Below are 24,770 nucleotides of genomic sequence, written 5' to 3'. Positions count from 1 at the left end.
TTTTGACATGGAAATTGTAGCTCTCGTCGTCCTCTACAAGAAAGGTCTGATGCAATTTTTCCATAAGTCCAGCGGTTTGGGAGTTATTGGCCAAAAACGAAAATTTGGAAGAAATTGAAGGGGTACCCCTTGGAAAAATCTCGGAAAAATCGAAAATTTTTTTTTTGTGTATTATTAGCAATGTTCTTCCGACGTCTGATGTCTTTTTAGAAAATGTGTTTCTAACGTGCATAAACTTTTGCAATTGACTGTATAGCCAATACGTCCTTAAGCAAATACTCGTGGATGGTAACGTGCCATTTGGTTCTTACAATACTTCTGCACGATACAATTCCGTTGAGAGTTGAATTGCGAATCGTGGGAATTTAGTTGGTATCTTTATGGACACACGCCGTGCCGGTGAGACAGAGGCGGTCAAACCGTAAGAGAAGAAAAGAAAAGGAAAGAATTGGTGGAAGAGCGTTGGTATGGAACGCGTTTGAAAAGAGCGGCGTAGAAATTAATTAAAGGCTCGAGGAGGCGGAAAGGAATAAGTGGGTGAAAAATTGAGCCGAAGAAGGAGCCGTTCCTGCTCTCCTCCTCTTTCTTCTATCGCATCTGTTTCCAGGCTCCATTAATCTAGTTCTTCACTCGGCGTTTTCGCGATCCGAACCTGCGCTCTTCAACCGGCATTCTTTCTCTCATTGTGACTCGCGATGGAACTTTAAGAGGAAGAACGGGCCGAATCCAATTTCGAGAGAGCAAATCCACCGACCCCGGGTCCCAAGAAGACCAGCTGGTTACCCTTTAATAGGTTTACCCGCGACAATTTCTCGCTTCGCTCGAGAGGAAAGAAGCTTCTCTTCAAGGCTATTCAGAATCTCGAAATCGAGACGAGTCGATTCCGCTTCGAATCATCGTCCTTCCTCGACGTTTATGAAAAACTCCCGACTCCTTGTCCGAGGTTCATCGAGTTACGAATTAGCGAGGGAACAGGCGTCGGACTCGACTTAGTTAGAGCAGTTAGGCGCATACATTGGTTGGTCGTCGCCGTCGCTCGTCAGAGCCGGAAGCCGAATCAGATCAAAATGACGGACCGGGCGTTCCCGGGCTGCTGTTTCTTGTTCCCAGATGAGCACCGCACACAAATGGGAGGTTTTCACGTACCTGACGCCGACCTTCTGCGACCACTGCGGCTCGATGCTTCACGGTATCTCGCAGCAGGGACTTAAATGTTCAGGTAGCTAAACCAAAAAGCATTAAAACAAAAGACGACTCAAAACGAAAGTGTCTCAGCTCCATACATACGTATACATAGATAGGAATACGAAGCGGCTAGACCTCGCACGCGTCTCACTTAGCGCATCTTCGAGACAACAGTTCGCCTTCCTCTAGATTCGAGAGGGAACAGCAGTCGAGCAGCTTTCTCCGTGTCAAAACGATATACTCGTTTCGCTCGCCTCGAAGCGATTCGACCAAGCCAAACCGATTTAACGTCTAATCGGGGAAGGAAAAGTGCACGAGGCTGCGAAAGGGTTAAACTCACGTCGCCGTCTCCGGTTTTAATCTAGCCGGGGCGACTTCCCACTTAGCAGCGTACACGCCAGTCACTCGTACGCCCGCGAAAGATTTTTGCCAGATATCCGGCACTGTTCCGTTCTCGATCTCGCGTAGATCTCCGATCAAAGTAGTTCGAAACGAGTTCGCTTGCACCGTCAATAACAACGTATATTTGCTCACCTAACTATGCTCCGACTCTCTTTAAGCTCGAAACGATCGTCCGAATCGTACACGTCTCATCGCTAATTCCTCCCATCTTCTTCGGTATCACGCAGTTCGATCGGTCTCGTTTAAAAAAAAAAAATCACACCTCCCATCCGCGGTACGAGCCGACCAAACGATCGGTCGATACAGCTTCGAAGGGTTTCTCGCGAGTGGAAAAAAGAAGAACGACTTGGACGAAAGGTCGCGACCTTTACGTAATCGTTCCTCTCGGCGGAAACTTTTTCCCCCTCGTACCTCTCGGCGTTGTTCATCTTCCGAATCTCTTCATTCTCTATGCATTCTTCGACGAGCAAATCGCAAATCGCGAGTACTTACTTATCGTTAGTTCGAGAAATCCAACTCGTTTCGCCTCTCGAAATCTGCGCTTCTTTTCCCTCGTATCTTTGTCCTTACGGTGCGAGTCCGCTTGCGTCGTACTCTCGCACGCCACCATCGCGCAGAACAATTTATTTTATCGTTTTTTATATAGTTCGTTCTTATTATTTTTTTCCAAATGATACAACGTTGATACGACACGAGGGTATGACACAAGTGGATCCTTCGAGTATCGGCACGGCCTCGATTCTACACTTTTACCTAGTTTATCGTCGTAGCATCGAGAATCGAGAAGAAACGCTCCCCTTGTCCGTGACGTCCGAATGTCGGTGTTCAACTCTTTGCACCTTTCCCTGAGTTTGCCTAACGATAAGTAAAACTCACGTACACGTATGTCCCTACCCGTTCACGAAGGAACAAGGGACGCCCTGCACTTGGTTGTTTGCCTCTTCCTATTTAGCTCACCTCGCTTGCTTGTTACCCCGTCGCTCTTCTTCTTCTTCGTCCCGTCGCGCTCGTCTTTAGCCAAGAGATTACCCAGTTTTGTACATACATGTCACGGATACCAAATGCGATGTACGAGTATGTACGTCAATGTATACGTGTTCTCACCCTTTCGATTTTACTGTCGGAAGCGACTGATTCGAAACAGCGTTTGCAAAAATTTAGTTAATTCCGATGAGAAATTTGGTCTTCCGAAACAGAAGAAGAGCTTGAAAGTATACATTGCTTACACCTCGCGTACATATCTGTTAGTACACTTTAAGAAACATTGTACGTATTTGTCCGGGATTTGTATACTAGAGACTGTACATACGACACATGATTGTTGTGCATGCTACGTAATTATCGTGATACACGTTATACTCGTTACGTAGATTTGCCTTTCGCCCATCCGCGAGTAAACGTGAACGCAGAATACATATGCGTACCTATTTACTTACTTACTTACTTACCTCCGTTCGTCGATTGGACAAACCCTTACGACTGCAAACTACTTAGAACTCGTATGCGATGTTACATCGTTAAACTGCGGATTTTATGCGTTATAGAAAAAATTATTAAACGATGCACATGGAAACTGCGGTGCAAAATATGCTACTCACAATACACATAATTGCTTTTGAAATGAAAAAAATCGTAGTATAGATTTTATCATTTGAATCATAGATCTTTATTACGCAAAAAGAATTCGCAGTTTATAGATTGATACGCGTATCGTATATAGGGCGACCGATTCGAAATCTGAGAATCTTTGCTCGTTTTATTCAAACGACAGTTTTAGTCATCTTCAGTCCTGTATACGTACGCGTAATGTACACAGTAGATATCTGTACATAAGCCCTTTCTCTAAAATGAAATATCGTTTGCTACGTTCTCTGCTCGTTTCCTCTTCCACCCTGACTTTTCTCGACAATCGATTCTCAAACGGAAAACGTATTCTTTCTTCTTTTCCTTTATACCTTTATATCGATGTCCCTGTATATCGATGTCAAATCGTGTATTAAATATTTCTTCAGACGTTCAACCACTTATCGTTAATCGTAGTCACCGCCGTCTTTGCTTAATCTCCTCCTGTTTAATCAGTTGAAGATTACGAGGTGTTTTATCAGATTAAATTGCCCCAAAAAACAAATGAGACGTAATGAAATTTAATGAAACAATTGTGTCGTTGTTATCTCGATTTCTTATGATAATCTCCTCGTAGTTCGATACGTAACGAATTTCGTTATACTACAATCCAGTATTATCTGAATGGACACTCTGAGCACGAACAGGCAGTGTGCATGAATTACCAAGTCACTTTCGACTGCAGCCGCGATCTGTCAAGCTCCGAGGAGGAGAGACGCGAGAACTGTAAACGAGAAAAGTTGAGTCGAGGAGAAGAGAAAGAGACGATAGAACGTAGGTCGGCAGCTGCAGTTCCGCCGCATGCCGAACGAAACGCGTGAAGAACCGCGTGCCCCTGTCCTGCATCCCGCTGCTCGAACCACCACCTTCAACCCTTTCGAAACGAACATTTTCCTTTTAACGAGGGAATTGTAGGAACTCGAAGAGAGATGTAAACGAGTAAAGCTAGATTCGGTAGAGTCGACTGGTCTCGAAAGGGTTGGTAGAAGAAAAAAAAAAAAGAAAAATCGCCGGTCTGGCTGCAAGGGAACTGCTCGAACAACGATGATAATCGATCGTGATCTGATAACGCAGCATGTGACATGAACGTACACAAGAGATGCGAGGAGAGCGTGCCGAACCTTTGCGGATGCGACCACACGGAGAGACGTGGTCGTATAAACTTGCACATCACGTGTACCGGAAACAAGCTCACCGTCGAAGGTGTGTATTTCTAATTTCGTATTCCGTACGCATACGTACACCTCCGTTCACGAGTTTAGGGACAACTCTGCTCGTCAGAATGCCTGACAAATATTCCAATTTATTCAGCATTATCTCGACTGAAACATTACACGATGCCTGTGAAATAACAGAAAATTCATACTCTAAAAACGTCAGACTCAGTTTTACGAGCCAAGACTCATGAGCGGGGGTGCCTTCTTCTCCAACGTTACGAGGCAAGAAATTCGAAACACGGTGAACGCGTTTAATTCAATTCTCAGTTTATAACTCGATTCGATGACGCCCGATACGCCTAGAAACGTTATTACACGCCCAGCACCTGGCACGATCGCGTGCCAAATAATTCGGTTCAACGTGCACACTTATACGTACACGCGCCCGTGTACCGACTCTTTTCGACAAAGTAATGGTATTTATGACGGTTTATTTTTAATGAGGCAAGACTTAGAACCGTGATTGATCGTCTTTCGTGTTCCCTAAACGTTCGAGTGAATAAAAGATAGATACCGTGCAGTAACACGCGAATAATTTTAGTTCGATCAGTTGCGACGCGTTACGGTTCGCAAATGGATTTAATCATCTTACGCTTTGCCGCGATAATTGGCATTAAAAATATCACGCGATCGATTTATCGACGCTTCCGTCAAACGGAGGCACCGAGCAGCGGCGGAGCTACTTAGGACCCCGACCAACGCAACATCTTTATTATTAGATGTTCGTTACCGGTGAAATTAAGCTCCTTCCGCTGCTCAAGGTCCGGACATTAAATGGTCGTTGATCAGAGCCGACAATGAGGATCCTTTCTATTACTGCGATGCGAGAAACGAGTCTGTTTCGGGATTACAGTGAAACAGGGCCGGAACTTGATACCAATGGATCCGAACGGTCTGTCGGATCCTTACGTCAAGTTGAAGTTGATCCCGGATTCGGACAACGTGAAGAAGAAAACGAAGACAATCAAATCGTCGTTGAACCCAGAATGGAACGAGACAATCATTTTGTAAGTGTTTCTTGTGTACGTTGGCTCAGAATCAATGAAACGGTTCACAGGCGTAAGGAGGACGACGGAGGAAGTAGAAGATGAGAGAGTTTGATTATTATTTTCAGCGATTTAAAACCCGAGGACAAGGACAGGCGACTCCTGATCGAGATATGGGATTGGGATCGGACATCGAGGAACGACTTCATGGGTTCCTTGTCATTCGGGATATCGGAGCTCATCAAAGCGCCGGCCAGCGGATGGTTCAAACTGCTCACGCAAGAAGAGGGAGATTTCTACAATGTACCTGTACCGGAGGAAGGCGTGGATCTCGCCGAATTAAAGAGCAAAATGCGAGTACGTTTCCCTTTAGGCGGAACCAGAAACGAGCTTCGGTAGAAAATAGAGAATGCATAGTACGAGCGGAGAACGCGGAACGAACGTAACACGGATCCGTTTCTGTAGAAAACATCGGTCACGAAGAAGTCGACGACCGCCCAGGACAAGGAGGTGCCTCACAATATGGGCAAGAGCGACCTGATACGAGCCAGCGACTTCAATTTCCTGATGGTGCTCGGCAAGGGCAGCTTCGGGAAAGTCAGTTTCACGCTTTTAATCTCACTCGTTTGGTTTGTACGGTAAAATCGGGAGCAATCGTCTTGGTTTCGAAGGTGATGCTGGCGGAGAGGAAAGGAACCGACGAACTGTACGCCATCAAGATCCTGAAAAAGGACATCATCATCCAAGACGACGACGTCGAGTGCACCATGGTAGAAAAACGCGTGCTGGCGCTGTCGAACAAACCGCCGTTCTTGGTGCAGCTCCATTCCTGCTTCCAAACTATGGATCGACTCTACTTCGTGATGGAATACGTAAATGGCGGGGATCTGATGTATCAGATACAGCAGTGCGGCAAGTTCAAAGAACCGGTCGCGGTGTAAGTTGCCGAAGATCGCACGCTTCGTCGCTCGTATTCACCTCGAATGTTTTTTATTTCAACAAAAAAAAACGAACACTTTCGTCGCAGATTCTACTCATCCGAAATAGCGATCGGACTGTTCTACCTTCACGCTCGCGGCATCATCTATCGGGACTTGAAGCTGGACAATGTACTGTTGGATCACGATGGCCACATAAAGATCGCGGACTTTGGAATGTGCAAGGAGGGCATCTCGGGGGACAAAACGACGAAGACGTTTTGTGGAACACCAGATTACATCGCGCCGGAAGTCAGTATTCGATTTGGTTCGATCGTCCCGGAAACGGGCGCGATGTCGTCACGTATCGATCGTTTTGCTCGCAGATCATACTGTACCAACCGTACGGAAAATCGGTCGATTGGTGGGCGTTCGGTGTGCTGCTTTACGAAATGCTGGTCGGTCAGCCGCCGTTCGACGGAGAGGACGAAGAAGAGTTGTTCGCAGCGATCACGGAACACAACGTCAGCTATCCGAAGAGCTTGTCGAAAGAAGCCAGGGAAATTTGCAAAGCGGTAAGTCGGTTCCGACGTGCATGATCCGATTATTACACAGACGAAGTAAACAGAGTCTTATAAGCGCGAACTCCTTTTTCTTAGTTCCTCACCAAGAATCCGGTGAAGCGACTCGGCTGCGGATTGAGAGGCGAGGAGGATGTTCGCATTCACGCGTTCTTCCGACGCATCGACTGGGAGAAGATCGAGAACCGGGAAGTACAACCACCGTTCAAACCAAAGATCGTGAGTACCTAACCGACATCAATTCGACGAACGACGAGGAATGAAACGCGTTGATTGACGCGCGATCTCTCGTAGAAACATCGCAAGGACGTGAGCAACTTCGACAAACAGTTCACATCGGAGAAGACGGACCTTACGCCCACGGACAAGCTGTTCATGATGAACTTGGATCAGACAGAGTTTATGGGTTTCTCGTTTCTCAATCCAGAATTCGTGCAACACATTTAAATCGATCAGAGAGTGTCACAGGCTAGTCTCAATCTCGTCATACGCTCTACGATTTCCTCCACCATTTTTCCTCCGACGTTCGTCACCTTTCGATCTCTTCGCTACTCAGGGCTTTCACCGTCTTTTGATCATCCTCTTTCTCTTCCGTCCCTCTCTAGCCTGACCTAAACGCTTCCCCCAAAACCCCCCGCCCCACCCCCTTTCTACCCTGTTCATTCTCTTCCTTTCCCCACTTCTCGATCGCGAGAAGCGTTTTACCCGCTATACATATACATACGTGTAGGTAATATTTTTAACGCGACCAATGTATCGCGTGGATATCGCGCGGATTGATTCGTCGAATGAATCGTGAGGAGAGAAGAGGTAAGAAGAAAGGATGAAAATAAACTATGATCGATCGCCGAGGAGACGTTACGCTTCTGATCTGCGATGCGATCGATAATGAACAAGGTATTTCCTAATTGCTATCCTCGTTCTTCGCGTATTATCTTCGGTACCGTTGCCTTCCAGAGTATACATTATACACTACGTACACGTACACCTACGTCTGAACCTATTTATACACGAACGATACATATTGAACAAAACGAATTATATATTATTATCATCGTTATTATTAGACACGTACGAGTCGGCGCGAATTATTACACGTTGTTCGCGTTTCAATTTCCAATTTCCTTAAAGTTCCTTCGTACGCCTCTGCGGCATTCACGCGGGCGTAGCCGAATCAGTGTCCGCGTAAATGTCGCGGAAAACTGAAACCCGTACGAAAAGTGCATCGTTGGAAAATATGGGAATAAGCATCGGTAGGTAATACCGTTCGTAGAAACCGTATCACACATCTTGCCGGAGCAGTCGACTCTTTCCATGCACTCCGCGGTGCGATTCTCGTCTCTGTACACACTTACCTTGTACGGGTGCACGTGTCCGTATCACATACAATCTATCTAGTGTCTATCCTACGCGTTACGTACGTACGAACTCGTGTACGGGAGCAAAATTATGCGATACAATCATATTCGTTTCCTGCTGTTCCTTGCTCGGTTATCGAGGCACGAATCAAACACGTTTTCCTCGATCGTTTCGCGGAATCGTTACAAGGAACGGTGCTCGACGAACTCTGCTAGCATACTACGTTGATAAAATACGATTAACGATTAAAAAGAAGATACTTTATAAAAGTTTTATTCAAATGAATTAGCGATCTGTATCGTAGAATCGTGTACCTTAAAAGCATCCGCGAGTCACAGAAAGACCAGAGGAGGGGTACACAGATGTTTGCTCGTACGAATCCTTGTTTCCATTTAGTTATTAGTCGATCGTCTTGGGGCAAATCGACGGAGCAAAATACACGTATACACACAGACACTATACAGACTCAGACACGCACTTGTCTCTTCTGCTTCCTTTAAAAAAAAAAAAGATTCGTTTGTCGAAATGGCAATACGGAAGCGGAGCTCTTTTCGTGCCTGAAATTCTCGCTCCGGTGATATTCGCCTTTTTTATCGAGTTCGTTTTGGCTCGCATTATCGAGGACGAAAACGAGATCCGAAAAAAGACACCGAGGCACCGAAGAAAAACAGGGAAGGAGGAGAAGTCGACGTAACGAATCGGAGGCTGTGGGACGTTTTCCTCCTCGATATTTTTCTTTCAGTCGGCTGATACGCCGACACCCGATAGTAGGATAATAATTATTACTCGTCGATTAACTGCGCGTAATTGTCGTAGATAAATATATATATATATATATATACCATATATACATATATTATACATATACATACACATATATATATATATACAGTTAATTGACTCGTTGACTTTGACGGGTATCTTTTTTTTTCTTATACATTTAAGATTCGCGAGTCGTCGAGTGACGAAAGGAATAGTCCAACGATGAGACGAGACACGATTTTCTCGAGTGGGATTCTATATAGGTAGATGCACGTTGGGTAAACACACGACTGCGGTCACTCGTCGAAAAGATTTTACCGGAACGAAGTTTATTCACAGGGACTCGTACCTTTTCACCGGTGATCATCCTACGTAGCTTTATTTCATCGTTGCTAAGTAAATTAAATTATGCGTACACGATACACGTCGGCGAATCTCTATAAAGAACGGTGATAGCTTAAGGATAGACAGATAGGAAGAAAACAGACGCGATAAGTATCTATACTGGGAATCGATTAGCGGATGAGAATGGGAGAATGGGACGGAGAGAGATGGAGAGAGAATAGCATTATCGTTACAATCGTTATTCTTAAGCGTTGTACATTAAACCTTGAAACTCTTATGTTTTGTTGATTCGTCCATCGTCCCGTTGTTGGCCCGGTAACGGAAAGATACGAGTTCTCGGAACAAAACCGAGACATTTATTAATTACGTACGTCTTATTAAGCGTGTTCCAATAAATAAGTAATATCGTGACGTAGTTCTCGCCCCCTTATTCAACGGGTGATATCTGATCTTGTTCTTCGATCGGACGAATTTACGTAGTCTCGCCGGTGGTCTCGTTCTAATTTATCTGACGAACAGCTGATTTTCATTGAATCACGAGAACAATAATAAATTCGATGCGAGTTCGGTGACAAGTGTTTCGAATTCGTTTTACCCTGTGATCGATCTTTGAATCCTCACGTATTCAGGACGTGGTACCACGGATCGACCGGCTGCTAACGCGAGATTACGTAACCCACGTTCGAAATCTATTTTTATACTTAAACAAAAAAAAGTTGAGGAGAGATGAAAAAAAAACTGAATGAGGAATTCGTCGTGAGAAGGAAATTCTTTTTTCCTCCCTGCTCGACGTCGAGCAAGCGGCGTGACTGTCTCTCGTCACCGCGTGACGTCTTTCTGGTAGCGCCCTTTTTAGTCTCTTCGCGGCATTCGTAACGTAAAAAGAATCTTATTGTCAGGGATAGTCGTCGAACGATTTCGAGGAAAATTGTAGTTATCGATTAGATTCGAGAACGCGAAGACGAATGTATATAAGTGCGGCATGCGGACACGGGACCCGATTCGTCTCGATTGAACGATGCGATTTATCCGATTTAATTGGACCTACAGTGTCGTTCGATCGAGACGACTCGCGTGTATTCGTTTCAGCGGAATGAGGAAAAGTTTCAGTGAATGTCGTTGATTTTTTCACGATTTTTGTCAATCTACTATTTAAAAAAAGAATTAATCTACTTCCTTTACATGACCTCTGCAAACTCTATCAATTTCTTTGCTTTTAATCGATCGATGGACTTTCCTTTTCTTTCCCTCTTTGACATCCTTCACGCTCTGATCACGTTTCTTATTAGACATTTTAAAGGTAAGGGGTAGAGAACGGTATCATTTATGCAGTTTTCGATAAGAAGTCGGATAGACACATTCGTTGACCGCGGTTCAAAAAAATTTCCTCATTTGTCGTTCGCGCCATTTGGTTTTCTCTCTTAAACACAAAACACGATGGAAACGTGAAAAAGAAACGTTCGGTCGAGAGTAAAGCGGCAAACGAGTTTGTCTGTTCGAACACGATTAAAATAAAAAAAAATCAGTTGACACTTATAATAAATAAAGAAGAGAAAATTACGAAGGATATATTCGAAACATAGCGTAGCTCCGTTCACTCTCGAAACTGTAATTAAGTCTGTTGTTCTCTCGATTACACATGTCGCATGACACACTATACACACGTTCGCTCGTACACACATATTTTTAAAATGTTTTTGTGCATTTATAATGTCGTAATAAAAGTTTCGAATCGTGTCACGAGAAAAATTATTCCGTGCGACTGTTTTCGAACGACGTCTCTCTCGGCCGCGAACGTCGATTCAAACGTGGCGCGCAGAGCGCCCGGCCGGCTCGAGCGACACGAGCGCCAAGACGCCACTTGTTCCGCCGCCATGTTCTCATTCGCGAAAGTTTAATCGTTCGAGCGCGTAGAACGTCGGTCGTTTCCCCGTCCAACGAACAAAGTGCATCCTGGAGGTTCGAGACGTTTCTCGATTAGACGATCATCGACGAGATCTTGATACGGTGCATCGATTGAACGCGTCAGTGAACAGTTCTCGCGTCACACACCACGGCCAGGGAACCTAACCGGCTCGGTGGCTCGCACGGCGTCAATTTCTCATGTACGTCTCAAATCGTTTTTAATTCTATCTCTCACGTCGTGTCAACGTTTGCGAGCATAATTTTTCGACGAACGTACTCGTAAACGCGTATATATTCCTTTATGCGCAGGTCATGTTCGGTTCGCGTACAATTTCGAGTTAGTCGACGATGATACGTTCGTCTAGACTCCAAAGATATGAATTTACGCGCGCCATTTCGGTCACGAAGGTCAGACATCGCGGGAAAATGTAAGTGGAGCAGCCTCGTCGACGATGCGAACGCGATTTCGGCCGGAGGAATTCGTTTGGCATTACCTTGGACGTCTCTCGGAGGCTTCCCAAGCAGATCGGCAGGGGTAAGTGCACATTGTTTTTCTCGCTTCTGCTCGTCCGATGTCGGACGAAATATCAAGCATAAGTTTACGAATAAACAATTCGTTCGTTTATTTTGTTCGTATCCGATGCGTGCCACAATATATTTCTACGCTACGATCGATATAGACAAATTGGCTAAAGCTTTGGATTATCTCGAGGGTATATTTATGACTGCCATCCGCGAAACGTTGCTGGTTGGGTCAGTCTGTATTATAATTAGGCATCGGGACGTGCTACAAACGCGTAACCGATATAGCGCATTTCCTTTCGTTCATACCAATATACAAAATAGACGGCTGATGCGCCAATACTTTTCGTAACTGGCGAATATAAGTACGCATACGCGCGTGTCCACACTTGGTCTATATACAGTTTTAACGCGTGTAAGCAAAAAAACGAGAAGCACTGCGAACAGAAAAGTGAAAATGTGATTGTTAGATCGTTGAACTCGTAAGATTTCTGATCGGTGTACATAGATTTTGACGCGGATCAAAAGAGCGTATAGAGGGGGACTGGGCTTAAGTCTATGGATAGAAAAGTAACGTATATGTGTATATATATAAAATGTATGTACATATGTCCTCGACACAACGCGAAATCCACGAATACGAGAGCTCGTGTTTCAAGTACTTTGCCAAATGGATAAGTTAAAAGACGGTCCAGTTTTACGTAAAATGTAGATTATAGACGAACAGGGAACCCGTGACGAGTCTGTATCCACGATTTCGACTGACCGTGGTCGGTTGTGCCGATAATATAAACGTAAACGTAAACGAACGGTGCCGCGAGCCTGCTCATCGGCCGAAATACTGCACGGTGCTTCGGACTCGTCCGAGCTTCGAAAAAAGGCGAGCGAGCTCTACTCTGCCGTTATCGGCGATCGTTTCACCGGTACCACGCGATGAAAACGTCGCCGCTGATTCGAACGTGACCACTGATGCGTTCGATCGGCCGCGGATCGTCGCGCGTATCCGCGTCCGCTCGAACGCGGTGACTAGCTGTAGAATTTCGTTCGGTCGCAAGAGTTGTTCGATCTCGACTCCTCCTTTCCTGATTCCCGAGGTTCCGACTCTCGACGTTCCATGGAACGGGGAGGCGATCAGGGAAAACGCGAGCCGATCATCAACGTCCTAGATTCTGCGAACTGGTCCCAACCGGTTCGACATCTGGTCGATTTTCGCCAATGCGGTAATTGGATACCGAGCCTCTTGCACTCGTGCGCGTACGCGGTGAACGATTCGCAGTAACAATTCTCTGTCGGACACTCGCACATGTCCTGAAGGCACGCCTTGTAATACATGGTTGGATTCACCTTCTTGTGGCAGGCGTCAAAGATCTGCGATCTCAGCCTGTTGCATAATCTACGACCATTGCGAGATAGAAATTAGCATTTCTGAGTATCGGTTGATCGATGAACGGTTTATTATGAAAATTCGCGGTCTTATAAGTTGTTTGCTTCACCTGTGATCTTTTCGACCTCTGCAACGTCTGTTCCGATCGAAATTCGGTGGTAGTGGCTTTGGCCTGGCACAATTCTTCTTGGCGCCTACCAGCCACGATTGTCCGAACAATTGCGGGTCTTGCAACAATCTGCCCTTTCGATTCGTAAAATCGTCCTTCGGCAGGGAATTGAAGTTCCCACACAGACCGCAGAGCCGGCCCCTGTACGAAGTCGGCGCGGACACCTCGAGAAAGCTGATCCCGTCCCAAAGAACCTTGATTCCGATCTGCGTGCTCACGACTATGCTGTCCGCTGTCCGGTTCACGTCCAGCCGGTTCGCCACGCGATACGGCACCTCGACCTTCTTCCCGTTCACCTTCACTCGCATCTTCTGCCCGAGATTCACCTTCAAGTCGCCCACCTACGAATTAGAAATCGCATTCCTCGTAAATCGAATACAATTACTTAACAGTCAGTATGCACTGGATATTCCATTTAGATTAGAAACCTTGATCGCTATCGTTTTGGTCCAAGCTGAGTTTCTCGTTGACCTGGCGTCGTTGGTCACTCGGACGCTGAACGTGTGATCCGAACAATCGCTAGCCAGTTGATATTTGCACGCGCCCTTAAAACTGTAGAATTTCCCGTCGAAAGTCCGATAGTGAGGATCGCCGAACACGGTACATACACCGTCACCTAATCATAAATAGAATCGGGGATGATCCATGATCAATCGATAGAACTCGTGTAGCCTATGTAGATAGTTATGTGCTCACTTTCGACGCAACGAGGACAGCATTGACCCTCGGGGTGCTCCAGCCTCGAATTCGGTGGGCAAGGGAGGTTTAACGGGGGGCACATGGGCATCGCGCATCGCACTTTACCCTGCATGCAAGCGCATGCCTTGCACGAGTCAAGCTTCCAACTTTCACCATCCTGCCTAGGACAAAAAAGAACCTTTAAATCTTCGAACGAAATTAATCCGGTTGTACCGAGTACATCGGATAAGCTTCACAACCATTAATTTTGAGCGATACGCTTGTAGTATATGTAATATGAATACTCGCCCCGTAAGTCTTGCCGGCGTAAGTGCAAGACGGTCGGATCTCCTCGACCTCGGGACACTGCGGGCAGCAACGACCTGCTAGGGTGATCTGATGCTCGGCTGGGCAGTCGTGAACCGGACAGGTTTCCCTCGTGCACGAGACTACCGAATTCGAGCAACTACACCGTGTGCAGTGGTCCAGATGAAACTGATTACCGGAATTGTAAACGCCTGCCCCGAGCATACACGCGCCCTTCGGCGGTGACAAGTATCTCCCGCTACCTGTTCGTGGAACAAACGTGACGACATTCTATACTTGCCTATTCTCGACCCGATTCTCTGATTTCCGAACGATAAAGATACGCGCGGATACGCACCTTTGCAGTGCGGACAGCATTTGCCTGGGTCGTGAACGATCCTGGAACTGGGACAGTGAAGCACGGGACAGGCTTGCTTGGCACAGATCAGTCTGCCAGCGTTGCACCTGCAAGTCACGCACGGATCCTCGCTCGTGGTCACCGATCTATCCGCCGTCACCAATTGCCCGTTCAAGTGGCATCCTGCAATATTATATTGTTATATAGTCGCCTTTACCCAGAATCTCGTCCATCTTAGCCGATTCAACGAAATTCGTATGGTAGAATAATCAATTCGTTTGTTGTAGAAATTTTTTACCTGCGCACATCGGGCAGCATTGCCCGGCCGCGGGCGGGATAGGATTCGAGCACGGTGTGTAACAATGCAACCGGGACTCGGTGATCACCCCGGCTTTGCACGTGAAGATTCTGCATGAATCGTTTCCCTCCGTCCATTCGGTCTCGGATCCGTGGTAAACTCCGTTCCGCATGCAACCTTTTTATTCGACAAAACAACGTATATGTACATGTACGTGATTAGAACGTGAACAGTGAATGACGGGGGAGCAAAGATTCGAGCGCGTGCTGATTAATCGAAGACCTTGATGCGAAAACTGCTCATTTTCTGTTACTTACTATCGTATCGATACAGGAAACCGAGCTTAGAGAAAAGGTTCTCTGACCAATGTAATCGTTCTAAGAATGATTGAACGAATGTCCTCTGTAAAACTTGGAATCCGTATGACCCCTACGAGAACGCGCGTTTCCATAGGATACAAACGAAAGGGAACGCGGTGCTAGTTTTCGCGTCTCGCGAGGATGGGAAACTCGGTCGAAGCGAGACGGAAGCTTGCGCGACGGCGAATGTAATTAATAGAGAAGAGTTGGAAGATAAGGGAGGCCGCGACCGCGAGCGGAGAAGCATCTGTCGGCGGAACGGGTGCCGGTGTAAACAGTCGTAAACAGTCCAAGTTCCTCGGGTTTATCGGCGCGTACGTATCGACGAACAGAAGCGCCTTTGTGCCATGGGAACAATGCTCCGCCCCGGACATTCCACTCGCTGAAACTCGCACACGCTCTTTCCATCGGCCGTTCTCGCTCCGCGTGAAGCGGCGTCTCTCTCGCGGATTAGAACTCGTTCGCGGGGACTCGGTTGAACCGCGTTGCGTGGAAGAAATTAGAGCGATAGCGTAGCTGGATCGACGGTTACCCGGATTTTCTCGCGGCTTTTGCACGTACCTTTGCACCTGTGGCAGCACTCGTCCTCGCGCGGTTCCAGCAGCGTGTAACAACCCTCGATACTCGGGCATTGCTGTTTCCTGCATTCGACGAACCCGTTCTGCAAAACGACGAAAACACATGAGCGCGTGCATACGTGCATAATAGCATCGCGAACGGTACAGCGAGAGATTAGACGAGAGGCCGAAGCGCGATCGATCGAACGTAATTATTTCTCTCTCGCCTTCGTTATCGCGGTCTATAATTAAACCCTTGGGATTTATCTGGCGTTCGAATTACGTAAACCAATTTAACGCGGGTCACGTCGGCCGGTCTCGTAGCGAGAACGCGAGAAGGTCGTCGCATCGCGCCGCGGCTTCGGAAAAAATAATTAAGATTACGGATCACGTTGGACTCCTGTATCGACTCGCGACCACCAGCGAAAACGAAAGATCTTCGTTGTCAGAATCTATCTGCTACCACTTCTCTCGTCGACGCATATCGTTAGGTGGTCCTCGCGAAACGAAGATTCTACTCGTCACTTTTGAAAACAGCAATCGTTCGCGTGTCGTTTTATTCGCCAGGGAATTGTCAATAGTGGCTATCGATGTTTGCACGCATCTAGGATGAGATCGATCGATTTCCATTGAGCAGCTCGCGAGAATACTCCCGAACGAGTCAACGAACCGAACGAGGCAAACGCGAGATAATTGTTAGAAAGCTCTGCGAACGTTCGCGCTGTGCTGTCCCGCGTAAAAAGAATTTTCGCGTCCGATAGGTCTCAGATAAGCGAATTCCGAACGCGCCGTCGCGTCCGAGATTCTTCACTGTCTCGTAAATATAATCCGTCTGGTCACCCCGACGAGTAGTTTTTCAACAGCCAAGTAATATTAAACATTGGGTAAAAATATTTTTATATATTTTATACAAATTCTCATTGCATGCTCGACTTATCTGTTACTTCATCACGTATCTGGCCAACGACCTTTTTAGCGGTAGAAGTTTTAAGAGATGGTCGTGAGAAACTTACCTTGCACAAACAGTTAAAACACCTGGTGTTAGGGATCTTGTCCACCGTGAAGTCCTCTCCCTCTACGTCACACGTTTCTCGGCTTCCTGCAAGCATAGGCGATAAGTGACAATGCTAGGCATTGTGCGTGCGTGCGGTAAGGCGGTGGATCGAGTCACAGTTCGGTCAGGTGAGTCCCACTTTGCGCGAATGATAGATATCGACGGAAAGTTCCTTCGTACGCGTATTATTAGCTTTATTAGATGCTGAATAGAAGCTATGCTTAGCGATAATATGATCTCCATTAATCTCTATTGGAATGCTCGATCTTCCTCGTTGCATCGTAATAAAAAAAAAAAATGCAAGAATTTGTCGTTCGAGCTGCCGCATCAACTGTTACGATATTCGTCTATGCAGTTTGGCTCGATTTAGTTTTACGGCAAACGTAATTGTATGATGCGAGATTCGTTTTCCTGCGGACTCGACTCACCTAAATAAGTAAACAAAATGAATAGGACTCGATCCACGTGTACGTTATACGTATACGGAAGCGTCAGCCGCGACACGACCGGTGCGCGTCGCGGTTGCCCGATATCGATTACGGTTCCGCGAATAATCCGCAACGACAATTACGGCGACGACGACGACGACTACGACGACGATGACTTGGGCGACTACGATGACGAGGGTTGACCTTCGCGTTCCTCGAAACGCGTTTCAGCTCCGTTTCGGTTAATCCGAGTTTTCGGCTAGGCTACTTACGTGATGTGAAACAGCTATCGATATCCGGGTGGGACCGATCGATGCGCGCATCGAAGGGGCAAACGTATCTACGAGGGGTCGACGAGTTTGGTCAGCCTTTTCCCAGCCGATCCGCGTGTTGCGTGAGGTCAGCGAATGCTCTCGCCATCGCATTGTCCCTCTCGGTTCCCTCGCGCACGTATTCCTGCACACTTTAAGCAGCCCTTTTTAGCAATCGTGCGCTCCCAACCTCCCTATCGCCCCTCAACGCCCCTCTTTCGCTTTCTTTCTACGTTTCTCGTCTCGTCCCCTCGCTCCCGAAGCTTCTCGGACATCGTAGATCGTCGAAAATCGCGGCAACTCAACGTACTACCCCTGGCTAAAAGTCTTTGAACTATGCGCTCGGCTAATGCGCAATTCATCGTTTTACATCGCGTGTTATTACGTTTGATCAAAAACTTTTTGCCAGGCTTAGCACGATGAGAGAAACATCGCGTACGGATCGTGTTGCAACGGAGACGCTTCACCCGTTTACCACGGAAAATCCCTTGGAAGGATCCTTCGCGTTTCTTCTTTATTCTAAAGTGCGCAGGAATGCGTGCGAGTAAGAACGCGGCGTTGGCGTGTTCGCGTTCGCGCGCTCTCTTTTCATTTTCTCCCCTCTCGCCGCGATTGGTACCCTTTTCGTACGGACTCTTTTGTTCTCTCGTTAGCTGCTGGCCAGAGTTCCGTTTCGAAGCGAGGACGGACGAAAAACGAAACGAGAAAACGCGTTCATAAGGAATGGTTGGAAAATCTCCGAGAGGCTCATCTTTAGTACGTAGATCGAGCGTCTCGTTCCCGTTTTGTACGTTGCCGCTCGAAAGTACGTAGACACGTGCCATTCTTTGTGATATGCGATCGAAATTGTTATGAATATTTATTGCAACGATAACTCTAATATCTACTGTCAAAGTTTACTGAAAATATGATTATAAGAAATGCGAAACAAGTAATTTTGACCCCCGTTGGTAGATCTAGTGTTAAGTTCAGCGTACGCCTGATTCTAGCCTGTCGCTCGCATAAATTATACTGAACCTGGAATAATGCAAAAATTAATGGACCGAACACCGAAAGTATAAGTAGGTGAGAATGTATACAATTACCAGCTGTTTTCACTGGACATTTAATTGAACGTAAACACGGTTCCTAGGGCATTACGAAGTGAAATACTAATGACCGTGCACTTACGTTCGAGCGGCTGTGTACTCGTATCTCGATTGCAGACCGTTTAACGAGGTTCGCGTGAAATTCGATCGGTAGGTAGGGGCGCAACGAATGAGTACGTGATCGCGTTGTTTTCGTGGCGGAAAGCGATAATAATTGCGATTAGAAACCGGCAGATAATAGAGACAGACTAAGAATAGAGCGTTGAAAACTCGTAAATGGAGCGTGACGCGCCTCGTTCTCGCGTTCGTTCTGACTTTCGATCGCTCGATCGGTCGGATCGTTGCTGAATCCGCGAAACGCGCTTTTCCTTCCTCGATCGCAAGTATAATCTACGTTATCTATGTTATTACGTGTCACGCTTGAACATGACGCGCGCACGGTCCAATTGAAGACTCACCTATTATGCTTTCCGAGGCGCCGCAACGACCGATCGTCGACGCAAAAGCCAGGGCCAGAGTTAGGACTAACGGACTCGACGAGCATCGCGTCACCCTCATCTTCGTTTTATCGATTTATCTTCCTCTTTTTCTCACTCTATATCCCTCTACCCTTTTTCGCTCCTATATATATCTCTCTCTTTCTCTCTCTCTCTCTCTATCGCCCCCTGCGTGCGAGTTCGTCTTCACCGTCGATCACGACGGTTTACTAGAAAAAAAAGAAAGCAAGCGCGTCCGTCAGTGTGATAGCTCCGTATCAGGAGTCGGGAGTGCCGAATGCTTTTTTAGGATACTTCTCGCGAATCGAACCAATTGAGCTTTCGGTCAAGCTTTCAAGCTTATTCGTATAAAAGTAGAGTACGTACTCCTTTGGATAAGGATAGTAGAAGAGACGTTACGTATTTTTCACTCCACATATATTCTCTCTCTCTCTCTCTCTCTCTCTCGCCCTCTTCCTATGAATCACTATTCTATTTCTTTAGTAAAACGTGAACTATTTATATCTACGCGATATTTGATTACCGCATTGATCAGATGCCGATGCATCGTCGAAAGGCAAAAGTGAGCATCGGATCGAACCCGTTAGGGAATTACGTTTTCTCGATCGATCGCGGATCACCGAGGAACAATGCGACGAAACGGGGGGACGATGAACGGATTTATATACATATGTGGTACTTGTATATACGAGCGTAGTTTCGCGGCAATTCGAATTCGGATCAAGGCCTGGTGAGCTGAAAGAGACGAAAGGATCGAGGGAGAACGGGAAAGAGAGAGAAGGAACGCGAGCCCCGTCTATCGTCTATCGGCGACGATTATTGTCGTAACCTTCCGTCGTATATTTGCGCTAGATCCTCCGTATATTTTCACGAGTCACGCGTAACCAATCTATGGAATCTTTCTTTGGAAATCCGTAACAGCCGGTTTCGCTCGGGTTCCGAGAACCGCGCAGTTACGAGCCGCGCTCATCGTCATCTGTCGAACCGATTCCCGATCGACGATCTTTCGTACGCGGAATGCCGCGTTAAACACCGGCTAATCGATGCCACGGCTAATTACTACGGTTTTTTTGTAGCAAACAACACGTTCTTAATGGTAATTTAGAAAATGAAATCTAGATAGGAATTTCAAGTATCATTTAGAGATGATTCGATTTTCTGTATGTACATATCACGTAAACGTCCCTACGTTTTGTAAGGATATCAATTTTTTTTTTTATGACTGGATAAAATTCGTGGTTCGGTAAGTACGGCTGATAAGGAGTAAAAGGAAAACGCGTCCGCGTGGGTCGAATGAAATCGAGAGTGAAAATCGACGGTTCAGACTCTTAAAGATCACTTTTAATTTTCTAAACTCGATGCACGTATCCGTCTCGTAGGTTTGGCCGCATTTTTTTTCAAACCGTAGGAGAACGCGTCGAGATTCTATGCAAATCTCGGTCGGAATCGCCCCCGGATATAGGAGAGGACGGGATCTCGATCCTTGTCGCGGTTCACAACTTTGAGCTTTCACTCAACCCCTCGTTTGACCCTCTGAGATCGCGTATTCCATAATCGACGAACGATGTTCATGGGGAAAAGGGTCGATGAATCGATCAACGGATGTCATTTTTTTATCGATTACCCTTGCCTTCTGTGGCTCGTAGCAAAGAGCCTTGCAAAGTCGCACCACCTTTTCAAGTCTAAAGCGATTTTCGTTGAGCGGATTCGAATCGTTGCGATTACATACTTGTTTTTAAACACGAATTCGTTGTGAAAGATGCCACGATCGCGTTCAGCACGCGTCTCTGACTGCACTGTGTACGGTTCGTAAATAGGAAAGGCGGCAAAGGTCTCGGACTTCTCTTATTTACCTATTTTTTCCTGGTGGTACCTCACCGATATTAGCCGGTGTGTCCGTTCAGTCGAGAATTCGAATGCGGTAATCGTTCCTCTCTATAAACTCGGTCGCGCGGCGAGTGAGCGAGAAAATCGTGTACGGAGCGAAAAGGAAAACGAACGGAGCGAGAGGAGGAGAGAAACGAACGGAGACAGAGAAAGGAAAAGAGAATCGGAATGAGAATGAAAAAAGGAGAAGAAGAGGAAGAGAAGGGAGAGCCGCGGCCTCGCGTGCTCGACTCCCGAGATTATCGGAGATCGGCTTCACCTGGAAGCATTTCTGTTGCTGCTGCCGTTGTTGCGTGTCGTTGTATCGTTCAGAAGGAAACGGAGAGAAGTTATTCCTCACCAGGAATTCTTGTACACGTCAGTACATCGAGTCAGTCAAATTTCGGATACGAAACGATTTCACGGTCGATCGCGACATCCATTACAAGATTAAATGAAATCTCGGATCATCATCGTCGTACGAAAGCTTCGAGGAAGGATTCTGACTACGAGTACGTCGACCTACAACGAGATTTACGTTTGTCTCGTAAGATCTCTCTTCTATTATTCGTAACCCGAAAGAAGAAGAAGAAGAATAGGAAAAGGCCGCACTGCGAACGGGCAAAGTGGTCGGGGCTCTCGTAACTGGAAGTAAATGGCACGAGCTGTCGCGTGCAGCTGAGCACGCCGCGGCCGCGGGACGACGACGACGACGACGACGACAACAACAACGCAACAGGTGCGTAGAGAGACGAGAAGAGGTCTGGGTATTATACGACGGTATGCGAGCGAGGCTGCCCGGCCGCTTTTGCCCACGGTCCAGAGCCGCTCGAGGGTAACCGCGGACGGAGAAGAGGAGAAGAAGACCAAGAAGAAGAAGAGGAGAATGAAAACGAGCAATCACGAGCGGGACAAAGCGAAGATCGTCGTTGGCGACATCTAGCACAGTGCTGCAGCGTACTCGTCGTCAGCTGTCAGACGGATACGCGCCGTCTTCGATCCTCTGTCCGTGATCTACGCGATCCGTCTACTCCTCTTCTCGATCCTCGTCGGCTGAATTCCGCGGCTCCGTCTCGGAGTCGGTCGACTGCACGAATCGTTTTTTATCCGTTTAAACGTTGGTCGTACGAGACGTTCGATCGAGAGTAATCGACTTATCTGACATGAGTCGAGGAAGAGACGTCGTTCGAAGATCTTTCTAAAACGTCCAGTTCGTTGCTCGCTAAGCGAGACGCGCAGATCACCGGAGAGGAGGATTCCATTGGAACAAGGAACGCGTCGTCGACGAAATAGAACGAGATGTTTACTGGCGACGATCGATCGAGATTCAGTTGATCCTTAGCGCGGGTTCGATCGCGATTGAAGGATCGACGGTGATTAGATAGGACCGACTCGTCGGTACCGCGAACGACTTACCGTGGCTGGAGATTTCGTAGAGAAAACGACGCTGGACGCGGGCGTCGCGTCGACGAGGCTGGCTACCGTCCGTCGGATCAGCGAGATTCGATTCATTTGACGACAGGGAAAGCGACCCGAGACATGTGTTTTAAATCCCTGACACTATACGCACGCACGCACGCACGCACACACTCTCTCTTTCTCTCTCTATCTCTCTGTTTGCCTCTCTGTCGGTGTATCCCGAAACGTAGCGTGCCGTGGTCGTTGGGAACGAAGCGCGCGCGAACCAGCGCGCTGCGTCGCGAGACGAAAGATCGACGGCGCGGCGCGCGAGGATCCGAGAGAGTAAAGAACACGCGCACTGTTCGTCGGGCACGAAGCGATTCCGCGTCAGCTGCTCGCCGCAGTTGCACTAAAGTTCCGTTGCGTTGCGAGACTCGCAACGACCACGTTCTTTCCACCACCGTGTAGTATCGTTTCTCGTGTTGTAACGAGGTTCCCGTGTGGCCGCCGCCGCCGCGTCGATCCTGCTGCTGCTGCTGCTGGCTACAGTGGCATCGAGTGGCGGGGAAAGGCGACTGGAAGAGAGAAGCCCGAGAGTGGTGGCCACACGCTTCGGAGATGGTCGTCGTCGGGAACGTGGTGGTGGTGGTACTCGCGGCCGCGGCGGTGCTGGCGGAGGTGTACGGAGGAGCAATTCGGGAAGCTGGAGAAACGAGTAGCGATAAGTAGCGATCTGGCCGACACCGTGTCAATACGATCGATAACGGGTCGCGAACTGTGATAACGTATCGAACAGGTGCCTCGCGTCCAGCGATCGTTCGTCGCGTCTCGTCGAGAGATCGACGTTGCAAATCGACGGTATTGTCCGTGATTCGGACGCTGGGATTTAGATTCGTAACTCGATTCGCGTCGAGCCAGTTGCTACAAACGAACATCGGTGGAGGAGGAGAAAGATGAGGAGGAGGCGGCAGTGGAGAGAGGGAGAGAGCGGCCGTAGCTTCTGCTCGGAACCTGTGAAGAGAACGGCAGAGGAGAAACTGCGCGAGGTTTTGTCGACGGAGAGAAGGAGAACGGAGAACTCGGTCGGAGTGTTTCTCACTCTTTCTCTATCTTTCTCTGTCTCTCTGTTCGACGCGCACAGCGGCGACGTGCCGATTCGATTATCCGGATGGTTCGATGAAAATTTTCGCCCGCGACGTCGATCCCTTCCCCGATCTCTCGCGAGGAACGAATCTTGCGCAGCGAAAGAATCTTGGAAAGCGATAAGATAGACCGCGAATCGAGTGAGCGGATCTACGCTCGTTACGCATAGGAAAGGTACGCGCTCGAAAAGAATCGAGAGGATCGCTGATGCCATTCGTCATTGCGTTACGTCGAGAGCGTGGGAGGGAGCGGTTGCACGCTTTGCGGATCGACGTCTCGTCGGATTCTTTAAACTATTTTCAACAAAGATCGTGCCGGCGTTTCGTATCTAACGTTTTTCCATAGATTCCGCGGAAAATATATTCCCTTCGCGGCGATCACTTAAAAGCGGGAGTATTCGAAGATACCGTGTCACCGACGCAGCCAGCGAACCGATGCTGAATAAAACTAAAATAAAGAGGTCGGTCGCGTTGCGTGGCATCGACTGCGGCAACAAACACTTTATCTGACGGGCCGGTCGCAGCCACGCGTCGGAAGAAAAGAGACGAGAAGGGAGAAGAGATGCTATCGGTCGCGTCCCGGTTCGATCGGCGCACGGCGGCGTATGCTGGAAAATGCCGATTCCAGATTCCAGCTCGGGAGAACCGCTCGACCCCGAGCTTGACCGCGGAGGACTTTGACTCGGTTCCGTTCGCGTTCTTACTCAATTAGATCGGCCGGAAGGAGATGGAGGTGGGGGGTGATCTTTTTCGATCGGATTCCGGCCGCCCTATCGATCGGTGTTCCAATTTGATACGCGGCCGTTTCGGTGCACTCGACGATACTTGGATTTTTTACACGGATCGTATTCGTTGCCGGGATATCGAGGATTCCGGGAGAAAGTGGTACGGAGCATTCCATGCCCGAACGTCCATTATTACGTCCCGACGCTCGTCACCGAACACCATTATCCAAATTCCAAATACCCCGCCGAGTGCTTGTTAAGAATGTATTGGCTATATAGTCAATCCCAAAAGTTGATGTACCTTAGAAAAACGCATTTCCTATAATTAAAAATAGTGCACTTGTC

The 24,770-nt window shown here is 47.6% G+C and overlaps 3 protein-coding genes across 5 annotated transcripts in view; 2 read left to right on the top strand and 1 right to left on the bottom strand.

Annotated features, from left to right (window-relative positions):
- The window catches only part of Pkc53E (Protein C kinase 53E), a 28,763-nt gene extending 17,643 nt beyond the window's left edge, over positions 1 to 11,120 (top strand). For 2 of the 3 annotated variants that reach the window (XM_018030745.2, XM_018030748.2), the window contains 9 exons: positions 4,285 to 4,413; positions 5,281 to 5,434; positions 5,542 to 5,770; positions 5,879 to 6,010; positions 6,085 to 6,350; positions 6,441 to 6,642; positions 6,717 to 6,905; positions 6,990 to 7,130; positions 7,206 to 11,120. In XM_018030745.2, the coding sequence (XP_017886234.1) occupies positions 4,285 to 4,413; positions 5,281 to 5,434; positions 5,542 to 5,770; positions 5,879 to 6,010; positions 6,085 to 6,350; positions 6,441 to 6,642; positions 6,717 to 6,905; positions 6,990 to 7,130; positions 7,206 to 7,358 (1,595 nt within the window). In that variant the 3' untranslated portion in view covers positions 7,359 to 11,120. Of the gene's footprint in view, positions 1 to 1,110; positions 1,220 to 4,284; positions 4,414 to 5,280; positions 5,435 to 5,541; positions 5,771 to 5,878; positions 6,011 to 6,084; positions 6,351 to 6,440; positions 6,643 to 6,716; positions 6,906 to 6,989; positions 7,131 to 7,205 lie in introns of all 3 variants that reach the window. The other variant, XM_018030746.2, reaches the window with a different exon arrangement.
- Positions 11,121 to 11,139: 19 nt separating this feature from the next.
- Picot (putative inorganic phosphate cotransporter protein picot) overlaps positions 11,140 to 24,770 on the top strand; it is a 47,188-nt gene continuing 33,557 nt past the window's right edge. The window contains exons 1-2 of the mRNA XM_018030751.2: positions 11,140 to 11,482; positions 11,592 to 11,817. The gene's annotated coding sequence lies outside the window, so the exon portion shown is untranslated. The remainder of the gene's footprint in view (positions 11,483 to 11,591; positions 11,818 to 24,770) is intronic.
- On the bottom strand, positions 11,881 to 24,754 carry cv-2 (crosveinless 2-secreting protein). Its single transcript, XM_018030749.2, has 11 exons — positions 22,574 to 24,754; positions 19,253 to 19,500; positions 16,927 to 17,012; positions 15,918 to 16,017; positions 14,998 to 15,174; positions 14,700 to 14,882; positions 14,345 to 14,604; positions 14,054 to 14,213; positions 13,786 to 13,973; positions 13,298 to 13,698; positions 11,881 to 13,197 (listed from the first exon to the last, which is right to left on the bottom strand). The coding sequence occupies exons 2-11, from the start codon at positions 19,350 to 19,352 to the stop codon at positions 12,936 to 12,938; spliced, it is 1,917 nt and encodes a 638-aa protein (XP_017886238.1). The 5' UTR covers positions 19,353 to 19,500; positions 22,574 to 24,754; the 3' UTR covers positions 11,881 to 12,935.

The sequence above is a fragment of the Ceratina calcarata genome, unplaced genomic scaffold, assembly GCF_001652005.2.
Source record: "Ceratina calcarata isolate Rehan_Ccalc_2016 unplaced genomic scaffold, ASM165200v1 scaffold537.2, whole genome shotgun sequence".
Classification (NCBI taxonomy): Eukaryota; Metazoa; Arthropoda; class Insecta; order Hymenoptera; family Apidae; genus Ceratina; species Ceratina calcarata.
This window is presented reverse-complemented; position numbering and strand designations above follow the sequence as displayed.

Bases quoted from the DNA above. Each gene is read 5' to 3' on its own strand.
- cv-2 (XM_018030749.2), bottom strand. From the start codon at position 19,352: ATGAGGGTGACGCGATGCTCGTCGAGTCCGTTAGTCCTAACTCTGGCC. The intron at 14,214-14,344 runs GCGAGTATTCAT...TGTCCTAGGCAG, and splicing joins ACGCCGGCAAGACTTACGGG to GATGGTGAAAGTTGGAAGCT. The intron at 13,198-13,297 runs GTGAAGCAAACA...CAATGGTCGTAG, and splicing joins AGAGGTCGAAAAGATCACAG to ATTATGCAACAGGCTGAGAT.